Raw genomic sequence first — 20,061 nt, 5'->3', positions numbered from 1 at the left:
TTTCCGTCACTGAACCCAGCACCCCTTTTGTTTTAAATATTGGCATTCTTCATAGGATACCTTTGAAGAAAGGTTCCAGCTACTTTAAAAAATGTATTTGAAAATCACTATCCTAGGCCTGCACCTCCATTGGCCACCTTACTCACTCCTATCTTCTCCTCCCTTCTTCCTTTCTCACAGAAACTCCCACAGAACTAATGCTTGGCAAGGGTTTAAAAATAGAAGCCCCTCTCCCTCTCTCTTTCTCCATTTCCTTTCCTTCCCATCCCCCTGTAATTTGTTGTAAAAAAGGAAACTGTCTGGATGCATTCCACTGAATCGATGTGCTTTTCCTGACTAAATAAAGCAACACATTGATGTATTCCCCACACCTGGAGGTTGTGCCCCCTGTGAATCACGGTGAGTGGCTGGGCTGAGAGGCCTGGCCTCCCAGGCAGCAGCCTGCTCCCCTGCGAGAGGTGAGACCCATTTGCTCACTCACTCAGGTGCAAACACACACACACACACACACACACACACACACACACACACACACACACCACAGTTACTTCATTCAGGTTTCCACTAGTACTTGGGAGGCACACATGGATGTGAACCTAAGGAGGTCCCACCCAAGGTGCTGCCACTAAGATCTCCTCCCAGGTAGTCCACTGAGATGGCGCTGGGGCTCACGGGAGAGAGAGAAGAAAGTGGGATGCTCTGGAGAGAGGCCCACATTCAGACAGCTTTATCAGAAGCACAACGAGGCTGTGTGTGTGTGTGTGTGTGTGTGTGTGTGTGAGAGAGAGAGAGAGAGAGAGAGATAGAGATAGAGAGAGAGAGAGAGAACTGGAAATTGTTAAGAGCAAGGTGAAAGGTGTTATGAGTTGTGTGTGCAGCCAGTGGACACTATAATTATGAATGAAGAGAAAGACACTGTGATACAGTACAAAAAAATAAACGTTTCAACACTCAATTCACTTATCTATAAAATGAGGATAATGATACTCACCTCTCAGCACTGTTGAGGGCTTACATGAGATCATGTTTATTTAACACCCACATGTACTGGGCAGTTAATAAACTACCCTTGCTCTTATGGGCCAGCACATCTTGACTCTGAAGATGTTTAAAAACATTCAATACCAGAAAATGGATAGTGGCTAAAACTGCCCCCAGTAAAATGTATTATTTATTAAAATCTGACAGAAGACTCACAGATTCTTGGCAAAATTCAGATCTGCACGCTTTGATTCCCCAAAAATTAAGTTTGGAAGGATTATAAAGGCTACAAAATAAAACTTTCAATGACAGAAGCTGTAATTAGTGAATTTTAATGCACATTTTACTTATACACATATTTCACTTATAGAATGATTTGGCCCAGTGAAAAGTTTCAATAACATTAGATGAGAAATATAAAAAATGGTGTTTAATTGCTCTATATTAAAAAAGATTGATCAAAAATTAAATTGGCTTAATGGAATTATCTGTGGAAAATGCATTCTCAAGGAGAGTTTATCAAAGCATATATAATGCCCATTAAAACTTTGCAATTATAAACACGGGATCAAAATGCCCTTGGGCTCCAAATGGTGAGATCAACACAATCTCTACTGGCCACTCCTTTTATTCTGACTGTTTTCATTCCTATATTCTGAGCTTATACCAGAAAGAAGTCTTATTCCCCAGTGAGAAGAAGATAGGAAGAATGGGGAAGGTGTGGTGAACGTAGGAGTGGAAATGAGTTGTTTTGGCTTTAGAAGCTAGTCTTCATATCTTTATAAATTATAAAATTCTATTTTAAACAGTCTTCTTCAATGCCTCTCCCTCCCCCCTAACTAAATTTGTGATAAGCTTTCCATAAAAAATTAACATAAAGGTAGTAAACATAAAAATATACAATAAAAACAAAACTGTTTGGCAGTTATAAGTGATAACCGATCACTTTAAGTTTTAAAGTATTAATAAAGTTATAAAGTATTAATGAAGTTTTAAATTATTGAAAATTCTGAATATTTATCAAGTTATAATCCACAAAAATAGTGTTCTGAAAACATTAATTTTGCTTGTACATTTTTTTTTGTTTCTCTGCTCTGTTTTCTGCCAACAGGTTTACTATACCACTAAGCTGACAGGGCACCACGGTCAGTGACTCCCTCCACCCCCTTCATTAGACATACTCATTAAAGCACATGTATTGAGTTTCTTCATTATCCTAAGCTGTCTATATCTCATTATGTTTTCCAACAGCCCTATTACTACTGCCTTCATTTTAATGATGACGAAACTGCAGTTCAAGGAGGCTAAACAACTTACCCAACAGTCTTCAAAAACATCCATCATTGTGTGTTTATGCTAACAAGCTTACATTGTCTTATTTTTCTTAGTCACATCCATGGACCTACACATGTGATCACATATTATATGCATGTTCCAGGAATTGCCATGGCAGAAAGCACACACATTGCCTCAAGAACATATTTTCCCCAAACATTATCACATTAATTTATTTGATTGGAAAGATATTAACATTGCTTGGAAACAGCAGAACAGAAATGCTGTGCCATTGCTTCAAACCGCACAAATGGACAAATGGACACACACATGTACACACACACACACACGCATATAAACACGCTGGAGGGTAAACTTATAGTTGAAGACCTCTGAGGAAAGGGATGCTGATTGTCTTGGCTGTACAAGTTACAGAAACTATATAGTGCTTTCTCATGAAAGTCAGAGGAAGCACTGAAAAAAGGGCCCCATGCTCAGCGCTCCTGGGCTGACCACACCAAGTGCACTATGCAAGAGGGTCTTGACCTTGGCTGGAGTCCAGCCTGGACCTGGAACTATGGGTCTGCACCTGGGATGGCCCCTAAATGTGGAGGGTCTTTGCTGCCCTGTGCCTCCTCAGGGCCTTTCCCCCGAAGCTTCTCTCACCTGCTCCAGGGGAGAGGACCAACTCTTTTGTGAACCTCCTGCCACGATGCTTTCACTGCCAATTAAAATTCTATTCCATTCCCAGCAAGGAAGCTGGCAGCCCTGGGTCTCACCAGCAGGATGAACTGGTTGCAATTAATGTCTCTTCTGGAGCCTGATTAGCTAGGGAGAGGCCAGGATACTTACTCTACCCCCAAGTCCACCTTTAAATTAGGAAGTGGAGGTTCCTCATCCTGTTGCCTCTGTTAAGTCATCGGTTAATGCAGATGTGTTAACCCTTTCTATTTCCTCTTGGTAGTAGAGCTGGGTCAGAGAAACAGGAAATCATCTCTCAATTGGACAGTCCCAGGAATAAAGGGAGGAGAAACCCCTAGATTGCCTTAGTATTCAAATTCCAGATTATTAGAATGAATCAAGGACTTGCTCTGTTAGGCTTATGCTAGGAGTTGGGGATTCAACCAAACCCACAGGCATAATGTTTAGTGTTATTATGTTGAAGCTTTGAACATAGACGATAACGTACAGGAATAACACATTTAAGAAAAAAGAGAAAATCCCAAATGATGGAAAAGGAGAAGAGAAGGAAATGAGCACATATGGAATGTTTTCTATGCGCCAGACATTTTACATATATTATAGCGAGGAATTCTACAAGAACTCTATATTTTTTTACAGAGGATGGAACTAAGGCTCAGAGAGGTTAAGGAAAGTGTCTAAGGTCACAGAGCCAATGTGAAAGATTGATTGTTCTAATGGCCCTATATCTTCAGGCTTCCCCATAGACATTTCCTCTTGGTAATGCCCACTCACACTGACTGAGTAGTCTGCGTGAATTGCTTTCACCAATGGGAGAGTAGCAAACCACGTAAATAGAAACTTGAAAAGTGCTTGGGATCAGGGTGTGCCCTCTCTTGCTGGTGGAATACTGCCGCCATGATGTGAACGAGGCTGGGCAGTCCTACTGGCTGATAGGAGAGGTGTGAGCAGAAGTGGACCAACCATCCCATCCTAGATCAGCCAGCCTCTAGCCAACTCACAGATGCCTGAGCGAACCCAGCAGGGACCAGCTAACCCTGATCAGCAGAACCATTCAGCCAACTTGTAGACTTGTGAAACAGAATAAATGGTTATTTTAAGCAGGTTAGTTAGCAGCTAGAACTAACTGATACTAGTAAATGGCAGAGACAAAAGTTGTTTGATCTTCAAGCCTGTGTGCATTGTCCATTTGTCATGAAAAGATAAAGGTTGAAAATGTAGCAGGAAAACACAGGTTAGATTATCATATGTTTCCACAACAAAGCTGCCAGTCACACAAGGGTATCAGTGGGAGGAGTGTGGTATTCCTATATTCAGGTCTCCGAAAGGGCAGTTGTGGGCAATTATCCAGGTGCAGGGTGTTTAATGTGGGTCGCTCAACCTGGGTGTCTTAGCCACGTAGTTGGCCATCTCAGAGACTGGGCTACACTGAAGAGAATGTTCTGAGTCATCTCTATCATTCATCAGTTCCCTGGAAAAGAAAAAGCCCCCACAGCACCCAGACTGAGATTCTGCAGCCTCCAGCCGGCTGGCTAGGTGCCTCCTGATTCTTCTTCACAGCTGAAACTCTCTCCCAAGATTGCCTGGGTTGCATTGCTGCAAATTCCCGACTTAACTCTGCCCCAATCCTATAGCCACCTCCTGCTCCTTCCCTACTGTGGAAAGAAAGGCAGAAAGGAACAGACTGCCTGCATTTGCTGAGCCTCCCTTCTCAGGGTCCCAGCTGTGGTACGACTAACAGTTGCCCTTGAGAATATGAAGAAAGGACAAGACCTTGAATGTGGGGTAGCAGCAGCAGATGCTGACTTACTATAGTGATCTGGATGGAAACTGGTGTCATCCTTCTGAAGATCAATCTGCAACATGTATCAACAGCCTTAAAAATGTCCATGCCCTTTATGTACCTGGGTTGCGGGCACATCTCCAGTGGGAGATGTGCAGGAGGCGGCTGATCGATGTTTCTCTCCCATCGATGTTTCTGGCTCTCTATCTCTCTCCCTTCCTCTCTGTAAAAAATCAATAAAATATATTTTTTTTTAAAAAATGTCCATGCCCTTTGAATTAGTAACTCCATTCTTGGACTGTCTTTTAAGGATATAATTTTGGATATGATCCACGAAATCATGGATCACCATGAGAAATTTTTCATGACATAGTGTGAATGGAAACATGGAAGTTAAAAATAAGTTGTGCCCTGACCAGTTTGGTTCAGTGGATAGAACATTGAGCAACCGACTGAAAGGTCCCGGGTTCAATTCCGGTCGAGAGCATGTACCTCGGTTGCAGGCTCGATCCCCAGTGCGGGGAATGCAGGAGACAGCTGATTGATGTTTCTCTCTCATCGATGTTTCTAACTCTCTATCCCTCTCCCTTCCTCTCTGTAAAAAATCAATAAAAATCTATTTAAAAAAATAGTTTGTATGTTTCTGACTGAGGGAAATGATGTGTGTGTTGGGGGGGCTACAGTTATGAGGACACTTTGATTTATAATAAATCTCTATGTATTTTTAAGATATGGCCTTTCCTGCCCCAGCCTCTGGACATGTGGATCCTTGGTTATCTTGGACATAACAGGAAAACTTGCCTTAAAAACCTAAGAGATTGGTGAAGGTCTAGAAATAAATGATTGAAATGATGCATGACATGAGAATGGAGTCTAAAAATAGGGCTTTCAGTGTGGATAGATAACTGCTGAGGGGAAGATGAATAAATTTTTAAACAATCATGAAGTGCGAGTGGAGAGGGAACATGGTCTTGGGTTGCCAAGTCCTAGGAAGCAATTGAAAAGCATCTTGATTGCTTACTTAACTACCTTGCCATGTAAAAGAGGTTAAAGGCAAATAAAAGGAAGTCATATTTTACATTCCAGCCATTAATTATGGGAAATGCAGACCAAAACACCATGGCAAAGGCTGAGACTCTGCACATGTCTTTTCTCTGCATGTTCCCAGGCAGGCACCACCATGAGTTCTCAACACCAGGGCTGAGCGCTCACCTGAGGCCGCTGAATGGCTCCTAAATGAGCAAGACTGGCCTACAGTCTCAATCTTTTGGAGAAAAACACTGCTGGTCCATACATACTCCCCTGTCCCCAATCATTAAGTCCAGAGGCTTGGGCTGTTCTATGAGCTTAGCCTTATCCCACACTGGTTTTCATATACGGATCTGAGAAGGAGAACTGGAAGGCACTGGTAAGCATGGGAGGCCCTGGGGTCCCCTTCCCCCACATCATCCCTGTACTGAAGCACCCCACCTGCCCAGAAGCTGGGGATAGCAAGGAGGGCCTTTGAAGACCCTCGTTCCCAGCACCAGAAGTGAGGAATATAGAACTGTTTCAAAGAAAAAGTAAAATTGCCAAGATGACAGAAGCTATAACCGCTTGGAGAGCTTAGCAGAGGCTTGGAGTCAGCAGACGGGAGTCTCCTCACGCGCCAGAGCAATTCAGATTCTACTCGCATGCTTCTCATGACAGGGAGCTGGAGCCCAGCCTTCGGGAGCAGCACACTTCCCGAGAGGTGTGAAAAGAACTGGCTGAGGTGCCAGCCGGCTCCGGCTCCGGCTCCGGTTGGGTCTCCCCCTGAGAGGCATCCATCCCGCAGGGATGTGGGGTGGACTCTTTGAGGCTCTGAACCCAGAGGGGGCTGTCATTTCTCCTATTTCAGCGCTGACCACCTAGGAAAGGCCACTGCCCTCTCTGGGCTTCAGGTTTTTCAGTCTAAATGTAATATAATCGGAATGAAGTTCATCATAAAGAAGAAATGCAAGTTCCATACAGAGAAAGAATTAAAAACTATTTTGGTGTTTACTGCATTCTCTTTACAAAGCAGGCAAAGGAAATTATAGGACAAAGACTTTTTTCCTCTTTTACTTCCCTTTCCTTACAAGCTCTTCACAACAAAAATCATTATAGTCTCCCTGCTCTGGTATTATGTCCCTCCATTCCTGCACTTCCAAGGGCATCGCAAAGCCCTCGCCTGGAACCATAAACACCCACGTTCACAGCCTTACATGAAAGGGGGCAGGGGAAAGAGATGTGATGGCAGTCAACACTCTAAGCTTAATATTTTTTCATCTACCCCATCACCAGAGATAGAAACACGTCCATGAGGAGGAAGAAGGCTTGGGGAGGTGGTTCCTAAGAGACAGGGAGGCAGCCAGGTGGATGGTAGTTCTTTTCTCTCCCTGAAATTACAGGGCAGAGAGCAGCACCTGGAGGCTCCTGGAATCCAATGCACTGTTGTCACTTGCACTCAATATCCAGGCGCCCAGGCAGCTTGCTGCAGCAACCCCTGGTCACAGATATTGAATGGGTAAGTAATTTACACACTGTCCTTCATCGAGTAAGTAGAAGAACTAGCATTTGGATCCAGCAGTCAAAGCTGGCATACGGGCTTGGCACATAGTACATGCTCAATAAGTTCTAGCTACTGGCATTTATTTTTATCTTTGTATACACGAGAGTCTTAAAGCGGTGTCGGAGACAGCAGGTTGCTAAGGAGTATCTGGTCCAGAGCTTCACAAAATGAGTCTTAGCTAACCTTGCTTCCAGAGAGGAAGCATGAGTCTACATCAGTGGTTCTCAACCTTCCTAATGCCGCGACCCTTTAATATAGTTCCTCATGTTGTGGTGACCCCCAACCATAAAATTATTTTCGTTGCTACTTCATAACTGTAATTTTGCTACTGTTATGAATCGTAATGTAAATATCTGATATGCAGGATGTATTTTCATTATTACAAATTGAACATAATTAAAGCATAGTGATTAATCACAAAAACAATATGTAATTATATATATGTTTTTCGATGGTCTTAGGCGACCCCTGTGAAAGGGTCGTTCGACCCCCAAAGGGGTCACAACTCACAGGTTGAGAACCACTGGTCTACATGGAATCAGAATCCCTAGAGTAGGGCCTGAGAAAATGAATTCTTTACAAGTTTCCCAGGATTCTGATGTAAGTTCTGAGACACAAGGAATCGGGGCATAGATAGCTTAAACCCAAGGTCACCAGCCAGAGGGTGGCAGAGCTGGAACTGACACCCAGGAGAGACCCTGCTTTTCACTCTGTAAGTCAGCCATACATGAGATTCCAAGTGTCTAGGGCTGTGATTTGGAATGTTCGTGAAGTGTAACATGTCATCACAGCTCGTTTACACTTGTAACATCTGCTGTATCCCCCAAACACACTGAATGATATATTAATTACAGTGACTGAAAAGTAATTTTTGTAGGATTTCACCAGAGCCCCTTTGAATAACATGAAGATTTTGCACAACTGGAGCTGGGCATAGCTCTCTCAGTGCATAGGGACAATGGAGGGCCGACCCCAGGGGGCAACTGAGTATTTGCCCCTTCACTTGCCACTGACTTGGGCACTTGGCTTGGCCTGACTTGTGGGAAAGAAAGCGGACACAGTGACCTGGATCTCTGAAATTTCAGCCTCGTGGCCTGGAACTTTGGAAGCAAGCCCAGCCGGCTGGTGTATACAAATAGCCCAATTCTGGCCAGTCAAGGTTTATCAAAATTATGTTTTTTGATTGAGTCAGCCACAGGTCTGAGGGCAGATCAGCCTTTAATTTGAGCCTTTTGGTAACGATGGTGATGGTAACGATGCGTAATACAGACAAATGGACTATGTATTGCACATTTAGGCCATCAGTAATACAGATACGATTATGAATCTACACAGAAAATAGGACCTTGCTTTCTGCCAGCTCTTGGATAGGTTGGTTTGTTTATTATGCAGATCATGTCTAACTTTATGGAATTGAATGTTATTTAAATTCAATTATTGTGAGGTGAAGTTCTTTCTAGCACCAGTTGAGTACATTTGGAGGTAGTTAGAGGGAATAGGTACATTTGTCTTATACCAGTTACATTATAGGGAGAAAGCACTGCTAAAAAAAATAATTGTCATGAAAATGAGAAAACATGGTTTGGAGGGGTTGGTTTGGATCTCCATGTGTGTTTTTTCTTGTTCCTTTTTTTTTTTTTTTTTTATCTGATGAGCAGGGAGGCTGAAAATTTTTCCATGAAGACAGAGGCCAATTATTGATGTGTATGTGTGTGTGTGTGTGTGTGTGTGTGAAGTAAGCTGCTGGTATGAGAGTAAAACTAAAAATAATTATGTGGTTAATTGGATTTAGCATAGATTACTACAGCTCATTAGGGCCTTAAATCTTTCTTTTTTTCTACTTAGTAATAGAGTTCTTTCCTTTTAAATCAAATTATCTTGCAACATTTCTTATTTCCTTCTGCCAATTGATGCACTGCTGGTCTCCTGAAGCCAAGGTTTGGCCTTGGTGCCATGGAGAGAGAAGCTTAGGCATGGCCTGGCTGCGAAGGGAGCATGGTAAATGCTGTGGATGAGTAGCAGAGATAAAAGGTTGGCCTGAAAGGGCTTCAGGCAGAGAGCAAAGCGCTGCCCGTACACTACCTGATACAAGATGCAGAGAATGAGAATGGCCTATCCTGTATAATAATGGATCCTAGGGCTACAGGATCTTTGAAGGTCATCTTGCAAATCAGCCTACCTCCCATAGGTAAGGGGGAAACTTGCTTTATCATCCTTCGGGGAGGCAGGAGTCACACCCTCTCCTATTCATCTTTGTATCACAGCCTTTGTTGGTAAGTAGGACTTCATGATAGGTCATTTTTCTTGATCCTGATACCAGTCTACACTGACCTCTTACAGGTCTGTGGACTTAAGAAATCATTATCTGGTCTCCTGCAGGAAAGAGACACTTGGAACCTTCTAGGTTTCCCTCAACCTACTGCCCCTTCTCTGCTCCCTTTCTGTTCTCTCCCTCCCCAATCCTCCCCCATCAAACCAGATTACAGAGACACAAATAGTTGGTCAATATCACGGACCAGTTTGGTTGTGTCCTCAAAGTTGGGAAGAAGGGTTATTGATAGTCCTAACTGTTAACTGGTCTCTCAAATATGTGAAGTCCAAGGAGTGACACACAGAGTTCTTTCCTTTCCCTAGCAAGTCAACTATCCATCCTCTAAGTCCAGAGACCATGTAGGATGGACATTGGGGAGTCCCTACTTTCTTTGGCATCCCTCCTTATGCTTCTCTACAATCCCAGTGAACTTTTTCTATTCTTCCCACCCCAGTACACACAGGTTCTGGGTCCACCCTGGATAGGACAATCTGATTTTAAGGTCCTCTGAGCATCTACAGCCAACAATAACCTTCCTTATTAATCTAGACCAGTGGTTCTCAACCTTCCTAATGCCACGACCCTTTAAAACAGTTCCTCATGTTGTGGTGACCCCCGATTTCATTGTTACAAATTGAACATAATTAAAACATAGTGATTAATCACAAAAACAATATGTAATTATATATGTGTTTTCCGGTGGTCTTAGGCGACCCCTGTGAAAGGGTCGTTTGACCTCCAAAGGGGTCGCGACCCATAGGTTGAGAACCACTGATCTAGTCTATGAGATCCAACTAAGAGATAACTTGAATGTATTACTATGCTTACAGAAGTCTCTATCTCTTAATTTTTACATAACAAATGTCTCTTCCCCATCAAGGGTGGGGGTGTGAGGAGGAAGTGAGGGGGAAGTTAAACCCCATCACTTTCTCTACCACCACATCAATTAGTACCCAATAAACATTGCTTGGAATTGGGTTCAGAGGAGAGGGGGAAGAGCAAAGGATTTCTGCCTTTGTGTTTATATGTTAATAGAAGAACCAGCAAGGCCATCTTTTTTTATCAGAGCTGGAAAGATAAGGATCTGATGACAAGGCTGCTGGGTTTCAGATGCTGTGGATATAAGTAGCCTGGTGGACAGAACCAGTTTCAGAGCCTTCCTCTGCCTTTCTCTTGTGCAAGAACCCCTCTGAGTGGTTATCTGTATATATAAAATTGGAGAATTAATTATTAGCCTCATTTAATTATTAGATGGTAGAATGTCCATGACAGTAATTGTTAAAACTGTGAAATGTTTATAACATTAGGATTATTGATAATAATGTTATAGAAAGGAAGAAGGAAGGAAAGAAGGATACTGATCGATGTTTGAAGTAGGTGAGAAGATGGGCCTAGAGACAGGAAGATCTGCTATAGCCCATACTATAACCCCTTACATTTTAACCAGCATTTACTGAGAGCTTACTATGTGCTAGGCATGGTGCTAAATATATTCTCTTACTTAAATATATTCTCCAATTTCACAGATGAGCCACTTCATGTTAATAGAAAGGACCCTCAGTACTCCAGCAATCATTCTTGATTTCTCTACTCTAATCACTCAAACTCCCCTGGATGACTATTCATTCCAACTCTCAGATATCTAGTAACTCCTTCCCCATCTGCACTTCCAGCTCATGACTGTGCTTCATATTTCCCCCCAGAAAATAGAAGAAATCAAAGGAAACTTGCCAACTTTATGGTTAATTCTCAGTTCTCATCCAACTTGACCCATCACCGGCCCCATTTGACACTGGAGCATTCCTTTTTTTCTGAAACACTTCCTCTTTGGCTTTTGGAACATCATGTTCTCTTCTCACCTCACTGGCCTTCCCTCTCAGTCTTCTGTACTGGTTCCATCCCATCTCTCAAGCTCTTGGCATCCTCCAGGGAACAGTCCTAGTACCAGTCTTCTTTCCCACCTATACTCCTTTGGTGATTTCACCCAAGCTCATGGCTTTAAACACCATCTGTATGCCAATGCCTCTCAAATTTGTATCTTAGTCTAGATCAGTGGTCAGCAAACTGCAGCTCGCGAGCCACATGCGGCTCTTTGGCCCCTTGAGTGTGACTCTTCCACAAAATACCACATGCAGGCACGCATGTACAGTGCGATTGAAACTTTGTGGCCCATGCGCAGAAGTCGGTATTTTGTGGAAGAGCCACACTCAAGGGGCCAAAGAGCCGCATGTGGCTCGCGAGCCGCAGTTTGCTGGCCACTGGTCTAGACCTCTCCCCTAAACTCCAGACTAATGTATATTGCAATCCCTATTTAATGGCTCCACTTAGACGTTTAATAAGCATTTCAAAGTTGGCATGTCCACAGCTGAACTCCCAATCTACCCTCCAAAACCTGCCCTTCCATCAGTCTTTCCCATCTCAATGGAAGGCAACTCTCTCCTTGTGGCTCAGCTAAAAATCAGCACCATTTTTGACTTTTCTCCTTTCATTCACCATATCCAATCATCAGCAAATACCAATATCTGTATCTTAGAGATGTATTCAGAAACTGACCATTTCTCAGATCTGCTACTGCTCCCATGCTGATCCAAAACACCACCCCTTGCTCGCCTGATTACTACAACAGCCTTCTGTCCCCTGATCTGCCCTTTCTTCCTTTGAGTCTATTTTCAGCACATCAGCCAGAGTGATCCTATCAAGCACAGTCAGATCAAGTCATGTCTTCTGCTGAAAATACTCTCATAATTTCCCATCTCATTCACTTTTGATCCCCATTACATCTCTGACCTTACCTCCTACTCCTCTTCCCCTCATTCACTGTACCACAGATACAACAGCCACTTTGCTTCCTGTAGGACATACCAAACATGGTTCTGCCTCAGGGCCTTTGCACTGGATGTACCCTTGGCCTCGAGTGCTTAGTCCTCAGATACCTGCATGGCTTGTTTCCTTACCTTCCTCAAGTATTCACTCAGACGCCTCCATTTGATGAAGCTTTCCAGAGCCACCATATTTCGAACATCAACCCACCACCTCCTTAATATTCCATTTCCAGTGTCCCTGCTTATTTTCCTCCATAGCACATGAGAGCATCCTCAGTATTTACAATTTATTTATCTTTTTTATTGTCTGACTCTCTCAGACAGACAATTCCATTCAGTGCTGTATCCCTGACACCTAGAACAGAACTTAGAACATACCAGATCAATACTTAATGATTAAAAGAATAACTGAATGAAGCCCAGAAAGGTTAAGCAACTTTCTCAGGGTCACACAGATTGTATGGGTCTGGATACACCCAAGTCTACCTGGGGTTAGAGCCCAAGCTCTCATCCATCACACTAATCTGAGCAAAGGAAGAGAACTCTAAACTACACCCAAAGGCAGGCGTTTCTATCATCTCCTTTGTGTGTGTGTGTGTGTGTTTAAATTTTTTTTTTATTGATTATTAGAGAAAGAAAGGAAGGGAGAGAGAGGAAAAACATCAATGTGAGAGAGAAATATGATCGACTGCCTCTTGCATGCCACCTACTGGGGATCAAGCTGGCAACCTGGGCATGTGCCCTGACCGGGAATCAAACAGGCAACCTTTTGGTGCACGGGATAATGCCCAGCCAACTGAGCCACACCAGCCGGGGCAATCATCTCCTATGTTTTGACCTCCCAGAGCTGCACACTGCAGCAGGGCCAGGGCTGCCTTTGCTTCACTAGACAAGAGTTCTTTCTTTCTGCTCAGTGGCGGGGATGCCTGGTGCCTGTGTGGGTAGAAGGGGAAGTCTTGGGCTTACCTGCCACTGCCATGGCAACCAGGTAACCTAAGGACTCCAGAAGCAAGTCCTTTCAGATTGAGAAGGGGAAAAATGAGGCAAGCCCAAAATGAACAGAAAGAAACCTGTGAACGGAGAACTGACTGGGGCCTTGTGCCTGCCACTTGCTGTGTCATTGGCAGCAAGGATAATCCATCCTGTTCTCTCCCTACCCTCCAGCTCAGCCATGGCCAAGGGCAGTGGATCACCTTGTCCTGCTTCCCGCCTCTAGCATGACCCCACTTAACCCATCCAAGGGCTCACGCTGTTCTCTTCAGCATCCCCAGAGATGGGTGCCCCAAAACACTCTCGGTGACCTCTTGATAACACAGAGGACAGTCCTGGCCAGAAGTTAGGAGATCCATGTTCTGACCCCCTACCCATCTCAGAGGGGCAGACTCTTGGTTCCTTAATCTCAGCTTCTCTCTGGGGCTCAGTTGACCTTTACTTAAAAATGAATCGCGCCAAAACCGGTTTGGCTCAGTGGATGGAGCGTCGGCCTGTGGACTGAGAGGTCCCAGGTTCGATTCCGGTCAAGGGCATGTGCCTGGGTTGCGGGCACGTCCCCGGTGGGGGATGTGCGGGAGGCGGCTGGTCGATGTTTCTCTCTCATCGATGTTTCTGACTCTCTGTCTCTCTCTCTTCCTCTCTGTAAAAAATCAATAAAATATATTTAAAAAAAAAAATGAATCCCTTCCTTACCTATTTGATAGTAGGAGAATCAAGTGGAACTGTAGTAAAACAAACAAACAAACAAAAAACACAACAAACTATGAAATTAAAGTCCTTAGGGAAATGCGAGGTAGAATTGCCATATTTTCACAAGAGATCTTACTTGTACCAGGCACTGTGCCCAGCATTTTATGTACTTGATCTCACTCAATCCTTACAGCCACCCTTGAGAAGGTAAGAGCTGCCCACAATAGGAAGATGAGGAAATGCTGCCTCAGAGAGGTTAAGAAACTTGCCCAAGTTTGCACAGCCAGTAAGTGACAAAGAGGCCTTCAAACCTAAGAAGTCTATCTCCCAACACTATGCAATCCCCCCGTCCTGCACTGTGTCCAGTGGGGCCTGGGGGTTAGAGAAGAACTGATTTTTCTCACCCTAGTCATTCCCAGGACAGTCACTGGGCCCCAGAGCGCCAAGCAGATCATCAGGGAAGTGGGCGGTGCCTTCCCATTTACTAAGCCCCTTTGATCTGTGGAGTTTGCTGAGCTCAGAGGACAGGATCATAATAATCCGCCAGCCCAAAGGCTGGAGCCTCAGGGGCTGGTCCTCTCTCACAGCCTGGCGCCCATCCACGGGGTTCGCAGGAGCAGCCCCAATCCCAGAGGAAACAATTAGAGAATGATTAAGTGCCAAACTGTGGGTGATGATGCGGGAGAGGAAGCAAGTCTGTATGCTGGTGGTGGGAGCCCAGTTGGACCAGGAAGGGGTTGGGTCTGGAAAGGAGAAACCAGAGAAGAGACCGAAGGGTACAGGTGTGGGAGGGACGGCAGGGCCCGGGATGTAGGAGGGGAAGGAGCAGAGGAGTGCGGTGGGAAACTCAGAGTCTGATGATGTCAGAGAGACCCAGCTTCACATCCTAGCCATGCCACGGCTGGCTAGGTGACCTTGGGCTGGTCATTTCCCTTTCTCTTCGATAGAGGTCCCTTTACATCGAGAGATGTTCACCACCTCAGTTTCTTTCTTTCTTTCTTTCCTTCTTTCTTTCTTTCTTTCTTTCTTTCTTTCTTTCTTTCTTTCTTTCTTTCTTTCTTAATATTTTTATTTATTTCAAAGAGGAAGGGAGAAGAAGAAAGAGATAGAAACATCAATGATGAGAGAGAATCCCTGATTGACTGCCCCCTGCACACCCCACACTGGGGATTGAGCCCGCAGCCCGGGCATGTGCCCTGACTGGGAACAGAACCACAATCTCCTAGTTCATAGGTCGACGCTTAACCACTGAGCCACGCTGGCTGGGCTCACCACCTCAGTTTTCATGTTCCACCATTTAACCTCTAACAGAGTTTCCTGAAAAGAACATCAAATCTAACCTGAATCCGTCTGGCTGCTGGCTCATTTCCACTTCTGTTCTTGAGAAACACAGGCATGACCAGAGATGGTGAAGTGTCCAGGTTAAGGCCTCTTAGAGCCCTAAATACAAAAAGAATATGGCTTTATTCCCAATATACATAAAAATATACTAAATAAAACTTGCATAAGTGCCAAGGTTAAAATAGCTTCTTTGCAGATTTATTTATTTATTTGGTAAAATTCTGGATTGCTTCCACCATCAAAGTTAACCCTTTCTAACAGTTTGGGTGTCCTTGCTTTCCACTGTTTGTGGTGCAAAAAAAGTCCCTATTCTGCCAAAAGAGGTTGCACAGTCCTAAGGGAGAGTGGGGGACTGGGAGCTTCAGGGAAGCAGCACACCGTTGACCTCTTGGCCCCACTGCCGGCACTGGGACCAGGTCATGCCCGCCCCCCCTTCTCACATAAGTATGTTGAGGCTGGGATGAGGGGGGTGACTCCAGTGAGCCCTGAGGGTCCCACATCCAGAGCCACAACAGAGGCCCCAGGCCTTGTTCTCAGGGGTGGCCCAGCTCTCCTGTCTCGTGGCTGCAGCTTGAGGAGCAAGGGGTGCAGTCTTCACTGTTGCCTGGCACCATTTTCGGGGGCCGGGAGTAATGTCTCTTACCTGATCGGCAATTTGACATGGCTGCTTAACAACCGATTAATCAAACCCAGTTCATCCTGTTAGAATAAATGAGCCTAGGAAATGCTGCCATGAATAATGAGGGCTTTTGTCCCTCACGCAGCACCTCTCCCCACTTCCTCCTATCTCCTTCCCAGAGACACACAGCAGCTACTCCATACCAAGGATTTCTACCCCTCTTCCAGGTGCCCCTGCTGCCCACCCAGAGCCAGAGCTGGCCATGTCCTAGAGCAGTGGTTCTCAACCTGTGGGTCGCCAACCTGTGGGTCGCGGCCCCTTTGGGGTCGCACGACCCTTTCACAGGGGTCGCCAAAGACCATCAGAAAACATATATATAATTATATATTGTTTTTGTGATTAATCACTTGCTTTAATTATGTTCAATTTGTAACAATGAAAATACATCCTGCATATCAGATATTTACATTATGATTCATAACAGTAGCAAAATTACAGTTATGAAGTAGCAACGAAAATAATTTTATGGTTGGGGGTCACCACAACATGAGGAACTGTATTAAAGGGTCAAGGCATTAGGAAGGTTGAGAACCAATGTCCTAGAGGAACAAAGCCTCTTGTCCATCAAACGGACATGTGTGCATGCATGCCCTTGCCAAAGCTGGATAGTGTCTGTTTCAGGCACTGTACTGGGTGCTAAGGACACAAAGATGAATAATATACTGTTCCCGTGAGGGGTAACAGTGTATGACCCCCTTTGGATGGCAGAAGGCTTCCATAGAAATCAACTCACTCATTTTCACGGCAACACTAGGACTCAGGCAGCACAGAGGCTAAAACTCCACTGAAGTGTCCTGGCCCCCACGGTGGAGAAGCTGGAGCCCAGGTCTCCTTGGTGGGGTCTGGTGCCTGCCAGCAAAGCCTGTGGCTTGGTTTCAGTGGCATGGTCTAGGCTACCCAGCCTACCACCTGCCTACCTGCCTGCCAGCCTAATTCTGGGCCTCACCACCCTGTGCCTCTTGTCCTGCAGGGGGAGCTGCTGAGCCCGTGCCGCTGCGATGGCTCCGTCAAGTGTACCCACCAGCCTTGCCTCATCAAGTGGATCAGCGAGCGCGGCTGCTGGAGCTGTGAGCTGTGCTACTACAAGTACCACGTCATTGCCATAAGCACAAAGAACCCTCTGCAGGTACCACCGGGGGCTGCCCGCTGGCTGGGGGCGCTGGGGTGTTGGGATCCGGGCTTCCCACATCCCCTGCCTTCCTGGGGGAGGACCATTTCACCTTAGAGTCAGGGCAGTTTGGAGAAAAGAAATGAGGTAGGCTAGGTGGGCAAGATCACAGATGGCATTTGGGCAGGAGGAAATGAAAAAACGTTTGTGTATTTTTTAAAGCCTCAGCAAGAAGAGGAGAAAGGAATGAGGCAAAGAGAGAGAAATAGATATAGAAGGAAAGAAGGGCAGAGTCAGATGGAAAAGAGAATAAGAGAGTGATGGACAGATGGGTGGATAGATGATGGATGGATGGATGGATGGATGGATGGATGGATGGAAGCAGAAAGGAAAGGACAGGACAAAGAAGAAAGAAGGGAGGGAGGGAGAAGAAGAAAGGAAGGAAGGCCAGAGGACAGAAGAGAACAGAATGAGAAAAAGACAGCGGGTGGAAGGGGTGAGGAGAAAGCCTGAGGTAAAGCTAAGGGCAAGAAAAGAGGAAAGAAGGTGAAAGGAGATTCAATGGCACTTTCCACCCTTTAATGTACATGCAATTCACCTGGAATTTGTCAAAATGCAGACATGATTCAGGAGTCTGGGATGGGGCCTGAGATTCTGCATTTCTGATAAGCTATGGGTTGATGGGGTGGTATGGATGCTGCTGATCCACGAATCACACTTGGGTGACAGGGGCCAGAGAAGAATGGAGAAGAGACAGGAGAGGGAGGCAGAGGGAAAGTGAAGAATGGGCAATAAGGAAGGAAGAGCCCTAGCTGGTTTTGCTCAGTGGATAGAGCATCGGCCTGCAGACTGAAGAATCCCAGGTTCAATTCTGGTCAAGGGCACATGCCCAGGTTGTGGGCTCGATCCCCAGTAGGGGGATGTGCAGGAGGCAGCACAGGAGGCCAATGATTCTCTCTCATCATTGATGTTTCTATCTCTCTCTCCCTCTCTCTTCCTCTCTGAAATCAATAAAAATATATTTTTAAAAAATAAGGAAGGAAGAAAAGGGGAGAAGCTACTGTGAAGGGCAAGGGCAGGGAGGGGCAGGGCTGGGGTGGGGTCTACCAAGCAGATTTAGACAGGGCTAGACATGCAGGAACTGAGGGGTCCCCCACCCCATCCTCCCACCCTGCCCTGACACATCCATCTTCCCAGAGGAGCCGGCAGGCCCTGCACCACCCCATAAATCCTCCAACTTAAGCAGCTCTCCCTCCGAAGCAAGTGCATATAGAGAGTGCTTGGCTTCTGAAAATACCTCCATGTGCACATGGTCAGCCAGTTAAGCTGCCAGGTCATCAGTTAGCCAGCAGGCTAGTGAGGGTGGGAACTGAGCATCTGCACAGTGGTGTCACTCTCCTTCCTGAGGGGGAGGGAGAGTGACCCTGTGAACCCAGGAGGGCGCTGGTTTGGTGGTGATGGTGGGATGGGGTCTCTGCAAGGGGCGGGGGCAGGTGGAAACCTGGAGCTGCCGTGTCCAGGGCGTTTTATGTTAGACACTATGCAGCTTACATGGGGCACTGCCAGGAATGAGTGTGTGTGTGTGTGTGTGTGTGTACCGGGGAGGGGGGGCAATTTTTTCTGGAAGGAGACATTAAAAGCCCCAGGCACCTCAGCCATCCTGATGGTGGAACAAGGGGTCAGAACAAGAGGTGCCACCCCCTGTGCTGGTTCCATCTCCAGTCATTCGTTTCAAATCTTGCAGTGTCTTAAAATAGCAGTGTCGTGAGACAGCTGATTCCACACCCGCGTGCTGTAACTCTCCCCTTCCTTCTCGGCTGACTCAAGCCTTGAAGAAGGGTCAGGGTCCAAACCTACAAGTCTCCCCATGAGTGCCCCCTTGGCTCACTAGCAGGCATTGGCCTTTGACTCATAAGATGAAAAAACATTTAGGGATAACTCTTTCCGGGGGGGGGGGGGGGAGGTTATTCTAATCTCATAAGTACAGCAAACAAATGGCAGAATTGACAAAATTGAGCTATTAATTTACTGCTAAGTTACTACCGTGACTCTGCTGCTTTTGGAAATGCAGTGGTGTCACTGCACTTTTCCAGACCACACAGAAGGAAGTAGTCTGGACTAGCAGCAGTGTTGTGTGGTTGTTGCCCAAATTGTCCCAGTTGTGTGTCCTGGGCTCCTTGGGCCCAGCCAAGTGTGAGGCAGCTGCCTACTGAGCCTCAGTGGGACAACTTCTGCTCCCACAACCCAGGCAGACCACCCGTGGTACGGGACAGAGTGGGCAGGCCCCACCGCCAGTGAGCAGAGCCATGGATGGTAGCCCGGGGCTGCCTGTGCTCAGTGTGGGGAGGTTTCTCACAAGCCCCATACAAAGTGGTGAAAAACAGCAGCCATGACAGTATGTTACCTCAGTGACCCTCTGCAAGCTCTGGTTCTAGCAGAAGAGCCACTGAGGAGAGTTTGGGGGTGGCCCCATGATCCTCGTGGTTATTTCTTACCTTTTCTGCTACACCTGAGCTGCAGTTACATTAATGTTCAGTGGGTGCTCACTGGGGGCCAACCACTGTTGTACGTATTCATGCATATTATCTCATTTAATATTGAAAACAACCAATGCAGTGGGTACTGTTATTCCCAATGTACAGATGAGACAGTGGAGGCACAGAGGGGTCAGCAATCTGCCCAGGGTCACCTGGTGGAGCAGGGTTGCATCCAAGGGGTCTGACTCCTGAGTCTGGCCCTTAACCTCTACCCTATATAGTGCACAGCACTGAGTTTGCTGAGTAAGTTTACCTTTAGGCAGCCCC

At 45.8% G+C, this 20,061-nt stretch overlaps 1 protein-coding gene across 1 annotated transcript in view; it reads left to right on the top strand.

The window, feature by feature from the left end:
- The window catches only part of MARCHF4 (membrane associated ring-CH-type finger 4), a 75,746-nt gene that overhangs the window by 37,015 nt on the left and 18,670 nt on the right, over positions 1-20,061 (top strand). Inside the window, exon 2 of the mRNA XM_036320873.1 lies at positions 17,120-17,275. Within this exon, the coding sequence (XP_036176766.1) occupies positions 17,120-17,275 (156 nt within the window). The remainder of the gene's footprint in view (positions 1-17,119; positions 17,276-20,061) is intronic.

The sequence above is a fragment of the Myotis myotis genome, unplaced genomic scaffold (genome assembly GCF_014108235.1).
Source record: "Myotis myotis isolate mMyoMyo1 unplaced genomic scaffold, mMyoMyo1.p scaffold_m19_p_8, whole genome shotgun sequence".
Taxonomy (NCBI): domain Eukaryota; kingdom Metazoa; phylum Chordata; class Mammalia; order Chiroptera; family Vespertilionidae; genus Myotis; species Myotis myotis.
Note: the sequence above shows the minus strand (reverse complement) of the source record. Positions and strands in the feature narration are given on the sequence as shown.